This window comes from Marmota monax, unplaced genomic scaffold, assembly GCF_021218885.2.
Source record: "Marmota monax isolate L192 unplaced genomic scaffold, Marmota_monax_Labrador192_F-V1.1 WCK01_AAM20220418_F8-fsc00280, whole genome shotgun sequence".
NCBI lineage: Eukaryota > Metazoa > Chordata > Mammalia > Rodentia > Sciuridae > Marmota > Marmota monax.
The window spans coordinates 492117-517380 of NW_026692080.1; the positions used below are offsets into that span (position 1 = coordinate 492117).

The 25264-nt window shown below is 37.9% G+C and overlaps 1 protein-coding gene across 1 annotated transcript; it reads right to left on the reverse strand.

Moving 5' to 3' along the window:
* Positions 1-1561: 1561 nt before the first annotated feature.
* Positions 1562-18572, reverse strand: Zscan12 (zinc finger and SCAN domain containing 12). Its single transcript, XM_046459567.2, is given in 5 exon segments — positions 1562-9047; positions 9050-10033; positions 12228-12315; positions 17080-17548; positions 17880-18572. Coding segments are annotated over 4 exon segments (1773 nt in total). The 5' UTR covers positions 17488-17548; positions 17880-18572; the 3' UTR covers positions 1562-8754.
* Positions 18573-25264: the final 6692 nt, after the last annotated feature.

Below are 25264 nucleotides of genomic sequence, written 5' to 3' on the forward strand. Positions count from 1 at the left end.
AATGCCGTTGGGATTTTGATTGGCATTGCATTAAACCTATAGAGAACTTTTGGTAATATTGCCATTTTGATGATGTTAGTTCTGCCTATCCATGAACAGGGTATATTTTTCCATCTTCTAGGATCTTCTTCTATTTCTCTCTTTAGGGTTCTGTAGTTTTCATTGTATAAATCTTTCACCTCTTTTGTTAGGTTGATTCCCAAGTATTTTATTTTTTTTTTGAGGATATTGTGAATGGGGTGTTTTTCCTCATGTCCGTTTCAGAAGTTTTGTCGCTGATATACAGAAATGCCTTTGATTTATGCGTGTTGATTTTATATCCTGCCACTTTGCTAAATTCATTTATTAGTTCTAGTAGTTTCTTTGTAGACCCTTTTGGGTCTTCTAGGTATAGAATCATGTCACCTGCAAATAGTGATAATTTAAGTTCTTCTTTTCCTATTTTTATGCCTTTAATTTCTTTCATCCAATTGCTCTGGCCAGTGTTTTGAGAACTATATTGAATAGAAGTGGTGATAGAGGGCATCCCTGTCTTGTTCCAGATTTTAGAGGGAATGCCTTCAATTTTTCTCCATTCAGAATGATGCTAGCCTGAGGCTTAGCATAGATAGCTTTTACAATGTTGAGGTAAGTTCCTGTTATCCCTAGTTTTTCTAATGTTTTGAACATAAAGGGATGCTGTACTTTGTCGAATGCTTTTTCTGCGTCTATCGAGATGATCATATGGTTCTTATCTTTGAGTCTATTGATGTGGTGACTAACATTTATTGATTTCCGTATATTGAACCATCCTTGCATCCCAGGGATGAATCCTACTTGATCATGGTGCACAATTTTTTTGATATGTTTTTGTATCCAATTCTCCAGAATTTTATTGAGGATTTTTGCATCTAGGTTCATTAGAGATATTGGTCTGCAGTTTTCTTTGAGGTGTCTTTGTCTGGTTTCGGAATCAGGGTGATGTTGGCCTCATAGAATGAATTTGTAAGAGCTCCCTCTTTTTCTATTTCCTGAAATAACTTGAAAAGTTTTGGTATTAATTCTTCTTTAAAGGTTTTGTAAAACTCCGCTGTATACCCATCCGGTCCTGGGCTTTTCTTGGTTGTTATTCTTTTGATTGCTTCTTCTATTTCATCCATTGATATTGGTCTGTTCAAATTGTGTGTATCCTCCTGACTCAGTCTGGGCAAATCATATGACTTAAGAAATTTATCGATGTCTTCACTATCTTCTATTTTATTGGAATATAGGTTTTCAAAATAATTTCTAATTGTCTTCTGTATTTCTGTAGCATCTGTTGTGATATTGCCTTTTTCATCCCGTATGTTAGTAATTTGAGTTCTCTCTCTTCTTCTCTTCGTTAGCATGGCTAAGGGTCTGTCGATCTTATTTATTTTTTCAAAGAACCAACTTTTAGTTTTGTCAATTTTTTCCATAGTTTCTTTTGTTTCAATTTCGTTGATTTCCGCTCTGATTTTAATTATTTCTTGCCTTCTGCTACATTTGCTGTTGTTTTGCTCTTCCTTTTCTAGGGCTTTGAGATGAAGTGTGAGCTCATTTATTTGTTGGTTTTTTTTTTTTTTTTTTTTTTTTTGAGAAATTACCTACAGGCGATGAATTTCCCTCTTAAAACTGCTTTCATTGTGTCCCATAGATTCCGGTATGTTGTGTCTGTATTTTCATTTATCTCTAAGAAATTTTTGATTTCCTCCTTTATGTCTTCTGTAACCCACTGATCATTCAGTAACATATTGTTCATTTTCCATGTGATGTAGGATTTTTCCTTCCTGCTTTTATCATTGATTTCCAGTTTCATTCCATTATGATCAGATAAAATGCATGGTATTATCTCCACCCCTTTATATTTACTGAGTGTTGCCCTATGGCATAATATATGGTCTATTTTTGAGAAGGATCCATGTACTACTGAGAAAAAAGTATATCCACTTGATGATGGTTGATATATTCTATATATGTCAGTTAAGTCTAGGTTATTGATTGTGATATTGAGTTCTATAGTTTCTTTATTCAACTTTTGTTTGGAGGATCTGTCCAATGGTGAGAGAGCTGTGTTGAAGTCACCCATAATTATTGTGTTGTGGTCTATTTGATTCTTGAACTTGAGGAGAGTTTGTTTTATGAACGTCGCAGCACCATTATTTGGTGCATAAATATTGATAATTGTTATGTCTTGTTGGTGAATGGTTCCTTTTAACAGTATATAATGTCCTTCCTTATCCCTTTTGGTTAACTTAGTCTTGAAGTCGATTTTATTCAATATGAGGATGGCCACCCCTGCTTGCTTACGAGGACCGTGTGCGTGGTATATTTTTTCCCAACCTTTCACCTTCAGCCTGTGTATGTCTTTTCCAATCAGATGTGTCTCCTGGAGGCAGCATATTGTTGAATTTGTTTTTTTAATCCATGTTACCAGCCTATGTCGCTTTATTGGAGAGTTTAAGCCATTAACATTTAGAGTTACTATTGATATATGGTTTGTACTTCCAGCCATGTTTGATTATTTATCTTTTTTTTTTTAATTTAGTTTGTTTCTCCATGATTAGCTTTCCCCCCACCCTCTGTCTTTACTGAGGTACTTCCCACTGTTGGTTTTGGTTATTGTTTTTCATTTCTTCCTCGTGTAGTGTTTTGCTCAAGATGCTTTGCAGTGCTGGTTTTCTGGCTGCAAATTCTTTTAACTTTTGTTTATCATGAAAGATTTTTATTTTGTTGTCATACCTGAAGCTTAATTTTGCTGGATACAAAATTCTTGGTTGGCATCCATTGTCTTTCATTGTTTGAAGTACGTTGTTCCAGTATCTTCTCGCTTTCAGAGTCTGTGATGAAAAATCCGTTGTTAACCTTATTGGTTTACCCCTGAATGTAATCTGCCTCCTTTCTCTTGTAGCTTTTAATATTTTCTCTTTGTTCTGTATATTGGATATCTTCATAACAATGTGTCTTGGCATTGGTCTACTGTGATTTTGTATGCTTGGTGTCCTGTATGCATTGACAATTTGTATATCCATTTCCTTTTTTTATTTCTGGAAAGTTTTCTATAATTATTTAATTTAGCAGGTTGCACATTCCCTTGGTTTGAACCTCTATACCTTCCTCTATCTCGATGACTCTTAAGTTTGGTTTTTTTATGTTATCCCATATCTCTTGGATGTTTTTCTCCTGATTTTTTTACCAGCCTTTCTGAGTTGGCTAGACTCTTTTCAAGATGATATATTTTGTCTTCATTATCTGATGTTCTGGCTTCTACTTGCTCCACTCTGTTAGTGATACTCTCATTTGAGTTTTTAATTTGGTTTATAGTTTCCTTCATTTCTAGAATTATTGGTTGATTTTTTTAATAATCTCTATCTCCTGATAAAGATGCTTATTTGCTTATTTTATCTGTTTATGTAATTTATTTTCAATGTGTTCATTCACTGTTTGAATTTGCTGTCTCATATCTTCTTTAAGATTCCATTCCATCTGTCTAAGGTATTCCTTGAGTTCTTTATTTGGCCATTTTTCTGATGCCTCCAGGTCCTCCTGAATATTTAGGCTGTCCTGAATTGTTTGTACTCCTTTTCTTCCTTGCTTTTTCATGCTGCTCATGTTACTTCTTGTTCTGTTTGACTGCTGAGTAACTGTTTACTCCTATAAATTTATTTGATGCTTGGGAGGAAACGTATTAGAAGGGAAGGGAAGAAGTCACTAAAGAGAATGAGAGTAAGCAGGTAGAATTCAAGGAAGGGGGAATAAGGAAATTGAAAAGAAATGAAAAGACAAAAGAAAAAATAGAAAAGAAAAAAAGAAAAAAAAATTTAAAAAAAATCAAAAAAATAAAAAATAAAGTTAAAAAAATAATAAAAAAATATTTAAAAAAATTTAAAAATGAAAATGAAAAAAAAAACCCAAATAAAAAAAATTTAATAAATGCAGTCTTAGAGTTTGATTAACTTCTCTTCCAGTAGGTGGAGCTGTGCCCACCGGGCCAAGCTTCTCCTCTCAATACACGGGAACCAATCACTGTGCAGCAGTTCCTCCTCCCAGACCGAGCAGTTCTCCAATCCTGAGTGCCTAGGGCCTTCTCTTGTGTCTAGTCACTTCCCCACTTTTCCTCAAGCCAGGCCCCGCTCACAGGTGATGCTCACCACAATACTGGCTACACGCCAGGTCTGCTGCGCCCAGGAGCCCTATTTTCTTGAAGGACTGGGCACACTCTCCCTGTTTGCCATTCCCTCAGACCCTAAGTTTGTGGAGCTTGGGGCTGAGAACCCTCAGCGAATTTTGCTTGCCCTCCGGTAGCCACGCCTCCAGTAGCTGGTGCAAGAGACCTCAGTTGTCAGTACTGGTGGGAGCGGTAGCCGGGGGTTCCACGCCGCAGGTCCCGCGCCACTCCTGATTCCCTTGGTTTGACTATTGCACTCACGGGAGAGCTGGGAGGGGCCCTTAAGGTTTCCCCTCTGTGTGAAGAGGAAGGGCTGGGGGGTTACACACCTGTCGCTGCCAGTTTCAATGAAGTTATCTCCTCCACCGCATTCTAGTGACGTCAGTTCTCTGCCATGGTGGTATCCCATGCAAATGGCGACAGTTCGTTCCCTTTGCCGGGTGACCGATGCAACGGGTGGGTCCTAACCAGCTCTCCCAAGCCCTGTCTCAATCCTGTGGCCACTACCTATGAAGGCTCGGTTGGTATTAACCTCCGCAGGTTCAGAAGGGCCAATCAATTGTTTCAGTGGGATCGTTTAGTGCTGAGTCACAGCGGTTTGTCTGCGAGACGCAGGCGAACGGGAGCTTGAATTCAGCCAATACGGGCTTGGTGTGTGTTCTGAGATGCCCAGACTGTTCGCCCCAGATCCACATCAGCTTAGCATTGCCTAGTGATCCTGAGCAAACAGCATTTAGACGGTTTACGACTCCGTATGCCCGCACAGCTGAAGAGGTCAGAGACTTGATCTCTCCGTGCCTGCTGCCATGTTGGATCCTCCCTGTATTATTGTTAATAAATCCTTTTTTTCAATTCCAGAAGATAGCCAATAATTAAACTTTGTTTTGCCTATAATAACGCTACCTACTGATACTAGCCAAAGAGGCAACTTCTAAACTGAGAACAGGAGTGCAGAACTTTTTTAAGCTCTTATATCATACAGTGCTCTCTACGTGTCCTCACCACACAGTTGAGACTTCTCAGTTCAGAGTCCTGCTCATTCCCACTCTCCTTCATTAGTTTTATCTCATATTTCAAATTCCAGAAACCTCTTTATACAATTATTTTTTGAGAAGCATTCTTCTTCCCTTTTCAATCCCTTTCCGCTACCTAATTGTTAGGTTATTGTGTCATCCACAGTCATTTTTTTTTAATATTTATTTTTAAGTTATAGGTGGACACAATTTATTTATATGGTGCTGAGGATTGAACCCAGTGCCTCACACATGCTAGGCGAGTGCTCTATCTCTGAGCACAACCCCAGCCCCCACAGTCCATTTTTAACTTCACTTTTTATTGCTCTGGAAACCTGGCTTTCCCAACTTCTCCAGGTGCTTTCTACCTTTAACACCTGAATCAATCTACTTCAAATCAATTAGAAAAGAAAGTCAATTTTATCCTTATTATAAACCACTGCTTTCATGATTCATCATTTAAGTTTTACACCAGTTACTTTACTACCTGGTTGTTGTGCTACTACTATTAACTGCCATTACATCTAACCTTGGACCTGTTTCATTTCACATTCTTCCTTTCCTTCCTGCCTCCTAGTATTATTGATTATCTCATAGCATATATAGATAATAAGATGTTTCAAAGGTCTTTGATTTCCTAGATCCTGTCATTGTCACAACACATCTATCTCATATCCATTAAGATGTATTCTTTTGGGGAGGTGGAGAGGGGTACCAGGAATTGCACTCAGGGGCACTCAACCACTGAGCCACATCCCCAGCCCTATTTTGTATTTTATTTAGAGACAGTCTCACTGAATTGCTTAGCGTCTCACTTTTGCTAAGGCTAGCTTTGAACTCACAATCCTCCTGCCTCAGCCTCCCCAGCCACTGGGATTACAGATGTGCGCCACTGTGCCCAGCCATTAAGATGTATTCTTGATCATCAAAAGGCATTCTCTGCTCACTGCATTACCCAATGGGGCACCCCATTTCCACATCTAACATGGCATGTCTTCCATTTGGCTCTCAGGGCCTTCCATGTCACCAATTTAGCTCCAAATAGTAATTAATAATTCCATTATATTATCCTGAATAACTAATTTTATCCCTTTTGATGCCTACCTGAAAATTTCATACCCTTTATCCTTTTTTTGGATACTCTGATTGCACAAGAAACAACTAGAACAAAAAGCCCACATTATCAATCAAGTTATGAACAGTATCTTTCTATATAATAGGCACATTCTATTATTCTGGGTCTTTATGGTCCCTTTATATTAGGTGTTTAAGAGCTCTAGTGCGCAGAAAGGCAAATAGAGGAACTTTTGTGTATAGACAGTACATGTTAAGCTGAAAATGAGCTGGAAGATTGCCAAATAAAAGTATTGAGAGGACTAGGAAGCAAGTTTAAAATAACATTTACATTTCAGTGAACAGTCAGCTTAAAGAGAAAGCCTATGAAGTTGCAGTGAAGAGTAATTTTAGTTTGGATAACAAATCTGTGAAATCAGATTAGATAAGGAATATGGACAACATAATCATGGTAAGGAGGACATATTCATAAAGGTCCTCATCAATAAGTAAAGTCCCCTCCAACAAGAAGAGTGACATAAGAGTAAGAAAGAGGAGGCAGGGAAGCTTATATAGGGAATAAGCTTCACAAACTTATAGCTACACAACTCTCTGACTCAATCTGGGATTCTTGTTTGTTCCCTAGAAGAGAAAAACAGTTTCTAATCTTGGTTGCCTCTGCCTTACATGTACAGCTCTAATATTGGTGTTGAAAAAGCCTAAATAAGCTGTCTCAACTTACAAATGAGTTGTTTTTCAACAGTTCATCTGCTTTTCTGTTGTTAGTTGAGTAATGCTTTTCAGAAATAGTCACATATATTCCAATCCCCAAAGCCAATTTAATATATGCCTAAATTATAGTTATATTAATATCATTAATTATATTAATATTAATATATTATATTAATATCATTATCACTTATCGTTGGGCCTCAAAAAGGGATAAAAAACATAAAATCATAACAAGTTCTCAAGAATTCAGAACATAATGATACTGACAGAACTGGGAAACAAAGGAAGATTTAAAAGTAAAAGAGAATACCGGTATACCTCTGTAAGTAGTAAAACAAACAAGGCCTTGCACTCAGAAGACCCTTGAGAGCCTTAGAATGTAGGTCTCTTTTTTGGAAACATTTACTTTCAAAGGGATGGAAAAGCCATCTTGAAACTACTTTGGAGGCATGACAGTAGTCTAATTTCCTGTTCATTCTAAAAAGCTGGTGGCCATTGTCCCCTGTAAGAATTTCCTTATGCTAAAAATCAGTGACCCTCTAAAAGACTATATTCAGGTTTTTTCACTTCATAGGCAACCATGAAGGTACAGTAGTGATTTAAGGCAAACTTTCCCAATTTAGAATAGGTCAGGTGACTGTAGAGCTATAAAATGAAGATATGCAATTCCTATCCTAGACCTAATGAAGTACAATATCTGTGAGTAGGACTCAACACATTTTATTATTTTTTAAAGTAGTATTTATTATTTTGAGATGAGGTCTTGCTATATTGCCCAGACTGGTGGTCCAACTCCTGAGCTTAAGCGATTCTGCTACCTCAGCCTTCCTAATAGCTAGGACTATAAGCATATGTCACCATGCCCACTTAAAACTTCAGAGCCATGATATTTTTTCACCCAATGCCGGGGATCAAACCCACGGCCTCACTCATGCTAAGCAAGCACTCTACCATGAGCTATACCCCAGTCATTTAAAATAAACTGCACAAGTGATTCTGATGTTAATCAAATTCAGTGATTCACTAGTAATAATGGACAGGACTAGCAGTCAGAAAGCAGTAATTTAAGCTGTTGATCTTTTCTTTATTATAACTATGTCACTATCTCTCTTAGGAAGAGGATACTCATTTTTAAAATGAAGAATAACTGATTTAAAGAGGTGCTTATGGAATTGAGAAAAGTGCTCTGTGTCAAAGCATAGAGCTATTATATGAAATTATTGATATTTTAGCCCTGCCAGTCTATTCCCAAGTTGTTTCCAATTTAATGCCATCAACTGCCCAAGTTTAATGAACTCTCTTAGATTGGCTAGTCTCATCATTGATGCTTCCAAACCACATGCACATTTACCTCTGCTTTTATCTGTTTTGCCTAAATATTTTCTCCCTTTTGCCTTCCATATCTGCCCACTACACCCTCATTTTCAATAAATTCTTTCCTGAGTAGTCTAGGCAGAAGTAATCTGTCCTTCATAATTTAGAGCACTTACCAAGTAGTACTTTAACTCTAAACTATGTTGAGCATGAAATATATGACTCTGTAGTCTCATTTAATTCAATATGTGGGGTTTACATATCCCAAACTGTGTTGTAAACTTTCAGAAAAAAGGAATCTGCTGTTGTGCTTCTTGTTCTCCATAGTACCTAATATAAAGAGCAGCACACAGTGGGTTCTCAATAAATATCTGAGGTTTTCTTATACCAACAGTAATTGAAGTTTTGCCCCAAATCATTACAAAAGCTGGTATTTCTCACCAGCCTGCACTTTGTGAGATGGCTTCTCTGCAGCCATCACAAAGAAACAGATTTTCCTCTTTTATGGATAGTCTGATGTTGTGTAAGAGCTGAGTTCTGACTGAATGATTCCCCACACTCTTTACATTTACAGAGACCACCTCTATTATGGATTCTCTGGTGTTTACTAAGATCTGAACTCTGCCTGAAGGATTTGCCACACTCATCACATTGGTAGGGTTTCTCCCCGGTGTGGATTCTCTAATGTTGAATGAGGCTGGTGATTCCTCGGAAGGTATTTCCACATTCATCACACTTATAGGGCCTCTCTCCAGTGTGGATTCTCTGAGTTCCATGAGGACTGATCTTTGAGTAAAAGCCTTCCCACATTTATCACATTTATAGGGTCTTTCTCCAGTGTGAATTCACTGATGCTTTATAAGACTTGTCCTTTGAATAAAGGCTTTTTCACATACATCACACTTGTATGGCTTCTCCCCAATGTGGATTCTCTGATGTTGAATAAGGCCACTCTGACTGAAGGATTTCCCACATTCTTTGCACTGATAGCATTTTTCTTTGTGGTGGATCTCCTGATGGGAAACAAGGGATGAGTTATAAACAAAAGCTTTTCCACACTCATTGCACTCATAGGGCTTCGCACCAGTGTGAACTCCTTGATGCTGAATGAGTATGGAACGTCGACTAAAACTTTTATTACACTGAGGACACTGATAAGGTTTGTCTCTTGTGTGACTCTTGAGATGGTGAAAGAGGCCTGCTTTCTGGCTAAAAGCTTTGCCACATTCATTACAGTGACAGTGTTTTTCTCCAGAGTGAAGTCTCTGATGTTGATTAAGAGCTGACCACTGTCCAAAGGCTCTGCCACACTCATTACACTTATATGGTTTCTCTCCAGTGTGTATTATTTTGTGTCGAATAAGTACAGTTCTCCCACGAAAGGTTTTTCCACATTCCTCACACTTGTAGGGCCTGTCACCAGCATGAATTCTCTTATGTTCTATGAGGCAAGACTGCTGATTAAAAGTTTTTCTACAGTCATTATATTCATAAGATTTTTCTCCTGGACAGGTTCTCTTTTCAGCATGATCTGAGTTCTCAGTAGAACTCACTCCATTTTCATCACATATAGGTTGTTTATGTTCCCTGGAGCATCCAGAAGATTCTTCTGAATTTTGAGTTTCTCCACACTTAGCAGACTGGTTTATATCATTTTCAAATCTGCTAGACACATTCCCACATGGTTTCATTCCTTCAGGAACTTTTTGTTTTGGAGTTAAATTCCTGTACTCATTTTCAGTCTTAATATCTGAAACTAAAAAAAGGATAATAAATAGTAATATTGATAGAAATAGTGATAGTAAATAGTAACAGTGATAGTAAACAATAACTTCGTTAGACAACATTAAATTATTCATATGAAAAACACTCAAGAACCTAGAGTTTGTGCATGACTATAAAATGGCATTAGAAAATAGAAAGGGGGCTAGGGTAGCTCACTGGGGGAGCACTTGCCTAGCATACATAAGGCCCTGAGTTCAATCTCTAGTACCACACACACACTTGCACACACACACACACAGAAAGGGTCGAATATATAAAGCACTCCACACATTTTTATGAAAGAAATCAATAATCCATTAGAAAACAAGGCAAAAGGAAAACTGATGGTTTCCAAGAAAGAAAATATAATAACTCATAAACATAAGAAAAGATGTTCTACTTCATCATCAAAGAAAAGTAAATTTAATACTGAGATATATTTTTTCACCTATCATATTTGACTAATCAGTTTGGTTTAATACTGTGCTAACAAAGTGGAAATCACATATAGTCAGGAGCATAAGTTGATACAAACCTTTTAGGAGGATAATTTCATAATATCCATCAAAATTACAACAGTTACAATTTTTGGGGTGTGGGGGTATCTGGGATTGAACTCAGGGGTACTTGACCATTGAAACATCCCCAGCTCTATTTTTTATTTTATTTAGAGATAGGGTCTCATAGAGTTGCTTAGCACCTCGCTTTTGCTGAGGCTGGCTTTGAACTCGTGATCCTCCTGTCTCAGACTTCCAAGACACTGGGATTACAGGCATGGGCTAAGGCAGCATTAGTTTTTATTTTTTTATTTTTATTCTTTTTAGTTGTAGATGGACACACTATCTTTATTTTATTTATTTATTTTTATGTGGTGGTGAGGATCAAACCCAGTACCTCACACATGCTAGGCAAGGGCTCTACCACTGAGCTACACCCTAGGCCTACAGTTACAATTTTTGACATAGTGTTTCCACATAATAGTAATTTATACTACAGATGTACACATAGTTATTTATTGCAGCACTGTTTGCTGTTGTGAGACACTAGACACAAATGTCGCCAGTAGGAGACTGGCTAATTTAATTGTGTTTTTTTCCTTATAATAATAAAAAAAAAAGCCAGGATGGTGGCACACGCCTGTAATCCCAGTGGATTGGGAGGCTGAGACAGGAGGATTGCTAATTCAAAGCCAGCCTCAGCAATGGCAAGGCACTAAGCAATGCAGTGAGACCCTGCCTTTAAATAAAATACAAAAATAGGGCTGGGGATGTGGCTCAGTGGCAAGAAACCCTGAGTTCAATCCCTGGTACAAAAAATTAAAAATGTAGGAGTCTAATATCTTAGTGATAAAGAGAGGAAACAATATTTGTTTCAATATGAAAAATATATATAATATAAACAAGAAACTAATAACAGTGACAATTTATTTCAGAGTTGGGAGAGGAAACTAGATGATTAGGGAAACTGAACATCAGTGGATAATTTTTTTTATATCTTTGTTTTTAAGCTATTTTTACCTATTTAAAAATTTTTACCTATTTAAAAAAATTAAGTGACGGGCTGGGGCTGTAACTCAGTGGCAAAGCACTTGCCTAGCATGTGTGAGGCACTGGGTTCGATCCTCATCATCACATAAAAATTAACAAATAAATAAAGGCATTCTGTCCCTCTACAACTAAAAAAAAAATTAAGTGAAAAAGAAAGAATACAGAGAAAGAAAAAATAAAGATGGTAAAAGGATTTTTCATCCACTCACCAACCTTTACCATTTTGTCACATTTGCTTTATTATTCCTTCTCTTAATGGGTACACATTTTTTTCTTGAATCATGTGAGAATTAGTTGTAGACATCATGCAGCAAAGGCTTATCTACTAAAGAAGGAAGGATACAGTCCAAGTGGAAGAGAGTGGTATTGCTTAGTAGAACCAAGCCTAGAAAGAGCAGAGAAATCAATATAAAGGAAGGTAACTATCAGAAAGTCTAAGTTAAGTCATCTCAAATAAAATACAGTTGGAATTTAGGAAAGAAAATTGAAGAATGAGAAACCTGGCTGAGAGTCTATCCATGAGCATCAGATTCCTGGAGGAATTTTCTGATCAGAAACAGTATTAAATACAAAAGAGCCCAAATACTCTGTGTTAACCCTCCCTTCCCTCTTCTCTCAAAATGGGTCTTCCTTTATTACCTTGCTTCTCTTGAGCTTCAAGTTCTGGAGATTCACACTGGGTTTTCATAGACTGGAGGGACACACTGGGTTCTTCTGTTCCTGCAACCTGAGGAAATGAGATATAGATAAATGCAGAAAATAAAAGAGCATACTGTTCTTAGCAGTGGCACCTAGCTTGCTGAAAACTGAAATGAAATGACCTTTTTCCCAGATAGCAGTTTGCCATAATTATATCCATTCTTCAATGCCAATGTAAATATCACCTCCTCTTCATAACCGTCCTTTTCGGACTAGAGTAATTTCCCATATTACTAACTGCTAAATATTGTTGGTTGTACCACTTTTACTGCTTTTTTTGTGCCCAAAAAAGAAGGGAGAAAAAGAAAAAAACAAAGGAGAGAAGAAAGAGGCAGCAAAGAGGGAAAAAGACAGAACTTAGGAGAAAATAAAATGAAACATAAAGGAAAGGGGAATAATAAAGGGAGTAATGAGGAGAAATTATTTAAAAAGAAAGGCAGTACCAGGTAGAGTTGTAGGAGCCTGTATTCTCAACTACTTGAGAGGCTAAGGTTGGAGGATCACTTGGAGGCCAGCCTGGACAACATAGCAAAATCCTCACCAAAAAGAAAAAGAAAGGAAGAAAAAAGAAAAGGAGAAGAGAAAGGAGGAGGAAGAAAAAGGAGGGGAAGAAAAAAGGGATAAAAGAAAGTAAAGGAAGGAAGGAGAAATGTAAGAAATCTCTTTCATATTAATTATAGAAGCTATTCCCAGTGGTATTTGTCCTTTTGAGGTTCCTTTCCATTTCTCTCAAAGAAGATTACCTTATCTTTTATTTATCCAAGATCACAATTATCTCAAAATCATCTATCTTTCATATCCGTTGCAGTACCACCACCACTCCAGTGCTGGGGATTAAACCCAGGGGCTTGTGTATTCTAGGCAGGCATTCTACCACTGAACTATGCCCCCAGCACTATCCTTTACATGTTTATCTCTACCCTCATACATTTCTTTTTCTTTTCTATTTTGAGAAAAATATCTTCTGTTTTCAACACTCACATCTCTACTTTTGCTCTTTCTGCTTCCCTCTAACCTTTGTTCCTCCAATTAACACTACTTTAGCAATTTCAGCCTCTCTGGGGCTCCCATTTCTCCATGGTCCCATTTCCCTCTTGAATATCACAATAATAGTTTTCCCTAGCATGATACTATGAAAAGCAGGGATTTGCAATCAGTATTCTGTTTCTTAGTTTATTAGTTCTGTGATCTTGGCCTAGTTATTTACTTTCTCTGAGATTATACACCACCATGTATATAAAGCACTTAGTACAAGACCTTAGCATACCACAGGCCATCAAATTACTGCTCCATTCTTTTCAATGTTTAAATTAATTACATGCAAAAAATCACCTATACTGCTTCTATTTCACTGTCCTAGTTTCATTTTGTAACTTGTCTTCAGAATAGGAGCCAGAGTTAGCAGAATGCTACCTCAGATGTACAGCAAAAGATATTCTGATACTTCAAATTTTGAGAAAGGGAAGTAGGGGAAGGCTAATATGGTGAGCTGTGCCTTCTACCCCTGGGTCTCTTGGTAGGTCTTCGTTAGCTGTCCCAGGAATGCTTTCAGAGTTTTGTGTTTGTTTGCTTTTTATAGTATTAGGGATTGAACCCAGAAGTGCTCTACCACTGAACTACATCCCCAGCCTTTTTATTTTTTATTTTAAGTTTTTGGTACTAGAGATTAAATCCAGAAGTGATAAACCACTGAGCTACATTGATAGCCCTTTTAATTTTTTATTTTGAGGCAGGCTCTCACTAAGTTGTTGAAACTGGTCTTGAACTTGTAATCCTTCTGTGTCAGTCTTCCAAGTCACTGGGATTATAGTATGTACCACCATGCCTGGCTCTATCTTATGTCTTTATATACCACCCACATTTTGAGAAGTTCCAATTGTTTTTCTAGCACAGACCCCTGCACTGAATTCCAACTTGTTTTATTCAATTGCTTGCTCAACTTTTCCACTTGAATTTGAATAGGAATTTCAAAATTAACATGTCCAGAAATGAACTCTGGATTTGTCCTTTAACTTCAAATCTACTTCTCTCTCAGCCTTCGTAATCTCTGTTCATCTCTGTATCCTTCCTTTTCAGATAAACAACAACAGTATCTCTGGCATAATTCTTAACTTACTCTTACATTCTAAATCCTACAGTAAAACAAATTCTGTCAAAGTCTACTTTTAAAAATATATCTAGAATCCAATCACATCTTATCACTTCCACTCTACTATCCTAGTTCGTTTCACCAATATCTCTTGCCTAGATTATGACTATACCTTTATCCTCCTAAAATGGTTTCTGTAATTCTACCTTTGACCTATATCTTTCCACCCCCACCACAGAACTTTCTCCATATAGCAGCCAGAGTGATTATTTTAAAGTTTAAGTCAAACTGTATCTCTTTTCTGCTCAAAACCCTCCAATAATGTGCCATCTCTGAATAAAATCCAGTCTTTATAATGGTCTACAAGTCACTACATGATATAATTTCCTTGTAAGTATTTTTCAACTATCCCCCAGCAAAGCCTATCTCTACCATGACAAGCATACCTTAAGACTTATCCATGTGTCCAGGAGTGGTGGTTCATGCCTGTTATCCCTGCATCTCAGGAGGCTGAAGCAGGAGGATCACAAGTTCAAGGCCAGCCTCAGCAACTTAGCAAGATCCTAAGCAACTTAGCAAAACCCTGTCTCAAAATAAATAAGGACTAGGGACTTAGTTCAGTGTTAAGTGTCCTTGGGTCAATCCCCAGTAGTTTGAAAAAAAAAAAAAAAGACATATCCATGTACTATTTCCACTGCCTGAATGCACTAAATGTCTGCTATAAAAATGTCCACTTACCTGAAAACCTTTCCTAACCCATTTATTAAAAATGGCAATCCTCATTTCCTTCACTATTCCTTTTCTCTGCTTTATTTTTGTTGTTTTTAAAAGAACTTATCACCACCTAACATTTTTATTGATTTTTATATGTTTCTCTGTAATACTAGAATTTACATAAGAGCAGCAATCTTCTGTGCTTTGTTCACTGCTATATTCCCAATGTCTAAAACAGTACATACTACCAAAAGGTATTTAGTAAATACCTGCTGAATGATCTCTTTTAGTCTTTTAACTCTCAGAGTGTCTTCATCACATTACTCTTTCAAACTTCAAATTCCTAGTGCTGAGCCTAGAACAGACTACTCAGTAAAGAGCTGTCCATTGTCTCTTCCTTCTTTATAAATCTTATCTGTCATCATTTCCATTAAATTCTTACATAAGACATGCCTCATCCTTTCTAGTCACATTTTCATGATGCTATTCAAATTTCTCTCTTTCTGCCACATATTCCTTCCCTCTCTACTTTATACCCTAATGCTAAGTTACACTTGTTTTATTATCTATTTCACACTTTTTATTCTAAGGTTTCATAACTTTTGCTCTGTTGACATGCGGGTCTCATAATTCATTGTTGTCTGGGGTTTTCCTGTGTGTTCCCTGCCCCCTACCTGCTGTGTGCCCACAACCTGTAAGCCCAATTACTTACGAGGCTGAGGCAGGAAGATTGCAATTTCAAGGCTAGCCCCAGGAACTTAGTGACAGGTTATGACAACCAAAAATTTCCCAAGATATTACCAAATACCCTCTGGAGCATAAAATTACCCACTGGTTGAGAATCACAGTCTTATATCATCATTAAAAGAAAATAAAAACCACTCTGGAGACTGAGGCAGGAGGACTACAAATTCAAGGTCAGCCTCAGCAACTTAGTGAGAACTTGTCTCAAAACAAATAGGATCTAAATAATTTGGTTCTCTTTTATCTCTTTTTTTTAAATTATTTTTTTAGTAATAAATCTCACTTAGACTCAAGGAGAAAAGGTTTAGAGCCTATCCTCTGTCCTACAGAAGAAAATCTAACTTTAGAGACAGATAGTTAATATCCTTGATTATCTCAACTCTTTCACTCACAACTCACCTTTCCAACATAATTGGGCCTTTTACTACTCAGAGAAACAAGGATCCCTCACCCTGCCCTTCTCTTCTAATTTTTCATTCTACTCCTATATCTCATTCTTCAGGCATGGTGATTTTTATTTCTCCATCTTTTCATCTTATAATGGAGAATCAGAGCAGTGGCTATATTTACAAAACCATATGACAATTTCTTAATTATTACAAGTTTTGTTTTTTAATTATTCAATAACATTAATTGTACAAATCAGTGGATTCACTATGATATTTCCACACATGCATATATCAGGCTTAAACCACATTTCTTATTTATTTTGTATGGAACACCTCTTTCAAGAGGCTGCTTTCTACCTTGCTACCTAACAGCTTCTCCCTCTACTCTTTAATACTCTCTCTATATTAGAAGTCTTGTTTCTAAGTTGAGCAGTATGTTCATCAAATAGAAATTTTTAGTTAAGTACAGAACACAGAAATACAAAAACGCTCTACACAAAAGGTATAAATAAACTAAGATGACATTAACCAATTTTCCATGAAACTCATATCCCTTTCTGATGCATCAAAGTGTCAAGATGCTTTGTGAAACAATGCCACACTTCACTTTGATCTAGAATACACATTTTTTTTTTTTTTGGTACTGGGGGTTGAATCCAGAGGTGCTATACCATGAACTACATCCCCAGAACTTTTAATTTTTTTATTTTAAGACCATGTCTTGCTATATTGCCCAGTTTGGCCTGAATTTGTCATCCTCTTGCCTCAGCCTCCCAAATAGCTGGGCTTACAGGTATTTGCCTGCAACCAGCACAATTTACCTTTTCTCAAACAGAAATCACATCTTTTTTCTTACCTGATATCCTGGTTCATCTAGCTCTTTCTCTAAATCTTCCAGCACATTCACCACCTCCTCTCCATTTTCTGGATGCTGCTCCTGTAACCAGGCTTGAAGTTCCTCAGGTAGGATGGTCAGGAACTGCTGCAGCACCAGCAGCTCCAGGACCTGTTCTTTGGTGTGAGTCTCTGGCCTCAGCCATTGATGGCAAAGCTCCCGGAGTCGGCTCAAAGCTTCCCGAGGTCCAGATGTTTCCTGGTAGTAGAACTGCCTGAAGTATTGTCGAAAGACCTCTCTGTTGTTCTTTTGAAGGCTCTCATCCTGTCTGGAGGTATATTTATTCTCTTCCTCCTCCTGGTCCTCTATCTTTACTTCCAGAAGTTCTTCCTGGTCCTTTTTGGCCTGGATATTCCAAGTAGATGACATTATAGTTGTGCAAAAGCTCTATCAGTAAGATCTCTCCTGGAAAAGTTCTTCCTGAATGGACCTGAAGAATAAGCCAGCACTATGAACACAACTTACAGTACACAATGACTGCTAATATTAAAAATTTAAGTATGAGTCATGAAAGCCTGCTTCCAGGTTAATTTACTTATACTCAGGGAAATATGTGCTTGGATAGAAAATCTTTCGGAATAGACTAAATGAAAGACTACCGGAAACTTGCCAAGTTGTTTCAGGACTTTTAAGAAAGGAGGAGTAAGACAGGAAACATTTTTTAAAAGGACAATTAAGTGGAATAAAACTAACATTCAAAAAAGCAGATTATTTTTTAAAGTTGGGATACACTTGATTACTTGCTTTATTTATTTATTTACCTGAAGTAGGGATTGAACCCAGGGTCACCTTACCCATTGGTACAACCCCAGGCGGCCCCCACAGCTGCCTTTTTTGAAACAAGGTCTCGTTAAATTACCCAGACAGGCCACAGACTTGGGATCCTCTTGCCTCAGCCTCCAAGTCGCTGGAATTACATAAGCCACCACAACCGACTTGATCAGTTGTTTTTATAGGATTTTAAAATGTCTGATGTCTGGTGGAAACCATAAAATCATAAAAGCAGCGCATTCGCAGGATATTACGTCATCCGGGATTTACTCTGCACTTCATTCTTCATTTATTAAGTGAAAAGGCTGGAGAGATTACTCTTTAAAGCTTTCTTATACTCTCGATTTATGTATTCTAAGGAAAGGTAAACTCAGAAAAGCGTTCTATGCCGCGGACCAGCGTCTGTAACCCAAGAGTGTCCAGAAATGTTGCGAAGCGCCGAACCCGAGGACACAGTGCCTCAGGAGGCCTTGAGACAAACTCGGAAAGTACAGCCCGGCTCAGCGAAGCTGCCGGGGACAGCTCCTTCATCCCCGGCTCAGATCTGTACAAGGGCCGGCGGAACGACCCTGAGGTATTGTATTAGATAGGCTCGCCACCCGGCCGCCGGCCGCCGAGGCAGAGGAGGATCGCGCAGAGGCGCAACAGCAGGAGCCTAGCTTGAGCCGCCCACGCTGAGGAAACGCAACAATACCCCTATCCCAACCCCGACACCCCTCCAGTTACTTCAGGAGCACATGTTTGCTCACCCCCTCCCCCAGGGGACCAGCAGAGGACGTCCTCCTCGGGAGTGAAGGGCTGAGTACTCGACACTCTACGACACCCAGAGCCCACCAATGGAAACTTACAAAGGCCGCTGCGTGTGGAGGGCCGGCTGGCTCTGCCTGTGTGGGGCGCATTTCCATGGCAGCTCTAGGAAGGGGCGAGAGGGGTTTTCACTCGATGGTTTCATCCCTTGCGCTCCTGGGAGCTAGGCTGGGTATTCTCAAAGGCTTGAATGGGTTTTTCTTCTTCCTTGTCTTTACCCGGCCATTGTCCCACTTACCTCCACTCTAGCGCTGATCCGCGCCTGCAGAGCCGATCTGAGGATAGGGATTCTCTCATTCTCCGCTCAAGTTTATTTCGGTTTCTGCATCACTGAGATTCCAGGTCCCTCAAAAGGATGTTCTGACGTCCTTTCTGAATGAATGCTTCAGATAGTGAAGGGACCTCTGCCCAGATTTATGCCAACTTGATGGGTTTTGCTGACTTTTTCAACGTCAGCGATTCTCTCAAGCGCCCTTTTATGTGCTTACAATGTAATTACACATCTGAAAACACACGTAGTTCAATTAAGTAAGTGTCAAAAAGATTACTTGGTAAATTCACAGGATAGAAAATTAACAGTAGCCGAGCTCAGTGTCCCGGGCTTATAAGTCCCAGTGACTGAAGGCTGAGGGAGGAAGATCTCAAGTTTGAGGCCAGCCTCAGCAATACAGTTGAGACCCGTGTCTCAAAATGAAAAAAAAGAAAAGGATCCGGTTGTAGCTCAGTGGAAAAGCATCTCTGGGTTCAATCTCTGTTAGGTGCAGGACAGGCTGAACTAAATTATCTGCAGGGCATGCCAGACAAAGTTAGCTGCAGGGTGACCTGACCACTCAAACCCTCAATCTGGTTCTTTATCACCTGTTTGCTTCAAGCTCAAACACCCAAGCCCCTGCTCAAGGCTGAACACTCAACCCCCCTCTCCCCAAGGCTGAACACTTAACCCTTCTTGTGCCAACAACACAGCTTGCAAACCCAGAGACCCTGTTAGATTTAGGCAGCACAGCAGAAGGGCTATAAAAACCTTCCCCTGCCACCACCCCTTTCTCTCTTTTTTCTCCTCTGTTGCACTGCTGCAATAAAGATCTTTTGGTTGCTCTGAGTGTTGTGGTCACTTTCCTTTCAATCTCCAGTACAAAAAAAAAAACAAGCAAACAAACAAATAAAAACAGATAACTTATCAGGTAGAGTAGCAGTAATCCAGAAGTTTGACAGTATACTTTGTTTTTAAAGAAAGAGAAACTCCCATACATACCTGATGGAAATGCGAAATGATAGAGACCCTAATCTAGGAAAGTAATACTATATAGCAAATTCACATAAATCCATCTCAAAAACACATGGACCAAAATATAAAATATTTAAGATTATTTGTTGAGGAATTCAAGGTAAAATTTTGAAACAAACCAATGTTCATTAAAAGGGGACTAATTGAATAAACTACGATATACCTATGCAGTCCAGTACTAGACAGCTATAAAATGATGAGAAATGTCAATACACTGCTATAAAGTGATTGACAAGTATTTATAACTAATACTCTCTGTGCTGGACAAAATAATAATCTACCAAAGATGTCCATATCTTAATCCCCAGAACCTATGGATATCTATTTTGTATGACAAAGATATGTTAGATATGTTAGATATGTTAGATATGTTAGAGATCTGTTGCAGTGACAAAATTCTGAAATAATCAAGTTAAAAGGGGGAAAGATTTACTTTGATTCACTATAGCAGAGGTTTCATAGTTGCTTAAAACCATTGTTTTGGGGCCTGTGGTAAGGTGGGAGGTATGTGGTAGAATACCTCATACCTCCCATAATGGCCAGGAAGCAAAGTGGAGGGGCCAGGGTCTTAATATCCCTTCAAAACACACTCCTCAAGGAAAGTTGAGCTCATTAAAATAATAGAGAGTAACCAAATAAAATAATCAAATAAATAACCTAACATTATATCTCAAAGTCCAAGAAAAAGAAAAACAAATCAACACCAAAAGCAGAAGACAGGAAATAATTAAAATCAGATTTGAAACCAATGAAATTGAAAGAAAAAAATCAATGAAACAAATTGGTTCTTTGAAATAAATAAATAAAATTGATAAACACTTAGCCAAGCTAATAAAGAGAAAGGAAACTCAAATTACTAATATTCATAATGAAAAGAAAATATTACAACAGACACTACTGAAGTACAGACAATAATCAGAAACTATTTTGAAAATTTATACTGTAATAAAATACAAAATATTGAAGACAGTGACAAATTTCTGGAGACATATGACCTACCCAAATTAAACCAGGAGGACACAGAAAATTTAAACATATAAATTTCAAGCAATGAAATTGAAGATCAAAAGCCTACCAACCAAGAAAATCCCAGGACCAGACTGATTCTCAGTCAAGTTCTACAAGACCATCAGAAAAGAATTAACACCAATACTTCTCAAATTATTGCATGAAATAGAAAAGGAGGGAAACTTTCCAAACTTATTCTATGAGACTAGTATCACCCTGATACCAAAACCTGACAAAGACACATCAAGGAAAGAAAACTTCAGACCAATATCCCTGATAAATATAGATACAAAAATTCTCAATAAAATTCTGGAAAATCACAAAAAGCATATTGAAAAGGTAGTGCACCATGGTCAAGTGGGGTTCATTCCAAACATGAAAGGTTGGTTCAACATATGGAAATTATTGCATTTATTTATTTATTTATTTATTTTTGGTACTGGGGATTGAACTCAGGGGCACTTGACCACTCTACCACATCCCCAGCCATATTTTGTATTTTATTTAGAGACAGGGTCTCACTGAGTTGCTTAACAGCTTGCTTTTGCAGAGGCTACCTTTGAATTCCCAATCCTTCTACCTCAGCCTCCCAAGCCACTGAGATTACAGGTGTGCGCCACCAGGTCCAGCTAGAAATCAACAAACATAATTAATCACATCAATAGACTTAAAGACAAGAAGCACATGATCATCTCAACTGATGCAGAAAAGCATTTGACAAAATACAGCTCCTCTTCACATTTAAAACACTAGAAAAACCAGGGATAGTAGGAACACACCTCAACATTGCAAAAGCTATCTATGCCAAACCCAAGGCCAATATCATTATAAACAGAAAAATTGAAAGAATTCCTTCGAAAAACAGGATAAGACAGGGATGCTGTCTTTCACCACTTCTCTGCAACATTGTCCTTGAAACTCTAGCCAGAGCAATTAGTTAGACAGAAGAAAGAAATTAAAGGGCTACGAATAAGAAAAGATGCCCTGAAACTATCACTATTTGCTAATGCTGTGATTCTGTATTTAGAGATAAAAAAAACTCGACCAGAAAACTTCTAGAACTCATAAATGAATTCAGCAAAGTAGTAGGATATAAAGTTAACATCAATAAATCAAACATATTTCTATACATCAGTGATGAATCCACTGAACAAGAAATTAGGAAAACTACCCCATTCACAATAGCCTCAAAAAAATAAAATATTTGGGCCTGGCTCAGTGGCACATGCCTGTAATACCAATGGCTTAGGAGGCGGAGGTAGAAGGATTGCAAGTTCAAAGCCAGCCTCAGCAAATGCAAGGTGCTAAGCAATTCAGTGAGATCCTGTCTCTAAATAAAATATAAAATAGGGTTGGGGATGTGGCTGGGTGGTTGGGTGCTCCTGAGTTTAATCCCTTGTACCCCAAAAATATATTTAAAAATTTTGGAATCAATCGGACAAAAGAACACTAAAGAAAGAAATTGAAGAAGAACTTAGAAGATGGTAAGATCTCCTATGTTATTGGATAGGCAAAAGTAATATTGTCAAAATGGCCATAATACCAAAAGCATTATACTGATTTAATGCAATTCCTATTAACATTCCAAAATGATGTTCTTCATAGAAATAGAAAAAGCAGTCATTAAATTCATTTGAAAAAAATAAGAGGCCCAGAATAGCCAGAGCAATCCTTAGCAAGAAAGATGAAGCAGGAAGCATCACAGTACCAGACATTATAGTACACAGCTACAGTAACAAAAATGGCATGATATTGGCACCAAAGCAGACATGAAGATCACTGGAATAGAATAGAACACAAAGAAACAAACCCACATAAATGCGGTTACCTCTTAGACAAGGCACCATAAACATACTGAAGGACCTCAAGGTCCCAGGCCCAACATTAGGAAATCTAACCCCTGGGCCCTGAAGCTGCAAGATGCTCCCTTACACGACCCCCATGTCAAGACCCCTCCAGCAGCACGTAGCATTTCGAGTCCTGCACAATGCTACCACAAGATGTTCCATATAGATAACCCTAACGGTCAAACTTGAGGAACAAGTTTAAAAAAAAAAAAAAAACAGGAACCAAAAGGACAGGATGCAGGTTTAAAAACAGGAACTAAAAAGACAGGATGCAATTCTATGGTTTTCCCGAGAACAAAAAGTTGAAAAACAAGTTTACCCCCCAGGTGACCTAACGACTGGATTCAGAGAAACCAATAGAATAACTGTTACCGTGCTAAGCTAAAAACTAACCCCCTGCTCCCTATAAAAGATCTGTGCCCTAGAGCCCGGTGTGCCAGTTCACCGAAGCTCCGGCTGAGGTTTCGCTGAGCACCCGCAGGCGCCTGTGTATCAATAAATCGCCTCTTGCTTTTGCAGCCAGTGTCTCGTGTGCTTTTCCTTGGACAGGGAGTCGGAGGGTCTTTCAATACTTTGGAGAAAAGAGTACCTCTTCAACAAAAGGTATTGGGAAAACTGAAAATCCATACATAACAAAATGAAATCAAACCCCTATTTCTCACCCTGCACAAAACTCAACTCAAAGTGGATCAAAGACTTTGGCATTAGAACAGAGACCCTGAGCCTAACAGGCCCAAATATTCACCATGTCATTTTAGGAACTGTCTTCTTTAAGAAAACTCCTAAAGCACAAGAAGTAAAATCAAGAATCAATAATGGGATGGATTCAAACTGAAAAGCTGCTGCTCAGCAAGGGAAACAATTAAAAACATAAAGATAGAGCCTACAGAATGGGAGAAAATCTTTACTACATGCATGTCAGATAAAGCATTAATCTCCAGGATATATAAAGAACTCAGAAAACTGAACACCAAAACAACAACAACAACACACAACAAAAACAAAACAAATAAATGGGCTAAGGAACTGAACAGACACTTCACAGAAGAAAAAATACAATTAATCAACAAATATATGAAAAAATGCTCAACATCTCTAGCAACTAGAGAAGTGCAAATTAAAGCTATTCTAAGATTTCATCTCACTCCAGTAAGAATGGCAATTGCCAAGAATAAAGAAACAATAAATGTTGGTGAGGATGTGGGGGAAAAGGTACACTGATACATTGCTAGTGGGACTAAAAATTGGTGCAATCACTCTGGAAAGTAGTATGGAGATTCCTCAGAAAACTTGGAATGAAACCACCATTTGAACCAATTATTCCACTCCTTGGTATATACCCAAAGGACTTAAAATCAGCATACTACAGTGATGCAGCCACATCGATTCACAATAGCCAAGCTATGGAACCAACCTAAGTGTTGAAGAACAGATGAATAGATGAATGGTTAAAGAAAATGTGGTACATATACATAATGGAACAATACTCAGCCTTAAAGAAGAATGAAATTATGGCATTAGCCTGTAAATGGATGGAACTGGAGACTATTATGCTAAGTGAAATAAGCCAATCCCCAAAAGTCAAAGGCCCTATGTTCCCTCTGATATGCAGATGCTTACTCACAATAGGTGGGGGTGGGGGGTAGGAGTGGAGGTTCACTGGATTAGACTGGGAGGAGTGGGGGGAAAGGAGTTGGAATGGGAATGGGAAAGACAGTAGAATGAATCACACATAACTTTCCAATGTTCATATATGAATATATGAGCAATATAACTCCACATCCTGTACAACCACAAGAATGTAATCCTAATAACTTAGACTAAGTTATACTCCATGCATGTAACTATGTCAAAAAAAAAAAGGTTGGTTGTCAAGTATATGTAAAAAGAACAAATAATAATAAAAATGATCCAAATAGCCAAAACCACAGAAAAAGGTTGTTTCACACAAAAAAAGGAGTTTATTAGAAAGAGAAGGTAAATCATACATGAAAGACAACAAAAACACAAGTGGGACCTACAGGTGTTTTTTCAGGTAGTTAATGAATAGCCTCAAAGCCTGAAACATCTTTGATTTACATAATTTTCAAGAGTTACAATCTTTTCCAAATTATCAGCAGCAAGAAGGGAAAGAAGAAGCAACTGATTTGATTACCTAAGATATTGAGTACATTGTTTAAAATATTTTCCTGTAACCTTTGCCAATTAAGCTTTTATGTTTTTACCTCAATCACTAGGTGCTACACAACTCAACTGTATGTCTCCTGACCTGTTATTAACCTTTAACTTTAAAGCATACCTATGATTATTGGTAAGCTTTCTTACTTCTAAAGTCCCAGTAAAACACACTTAAAATAGTGAAAGTCTATTACTTGGAGCCTACTAGTATAAAGTGCCTCTAAACTTTATCTATGTTAATTTTACATTA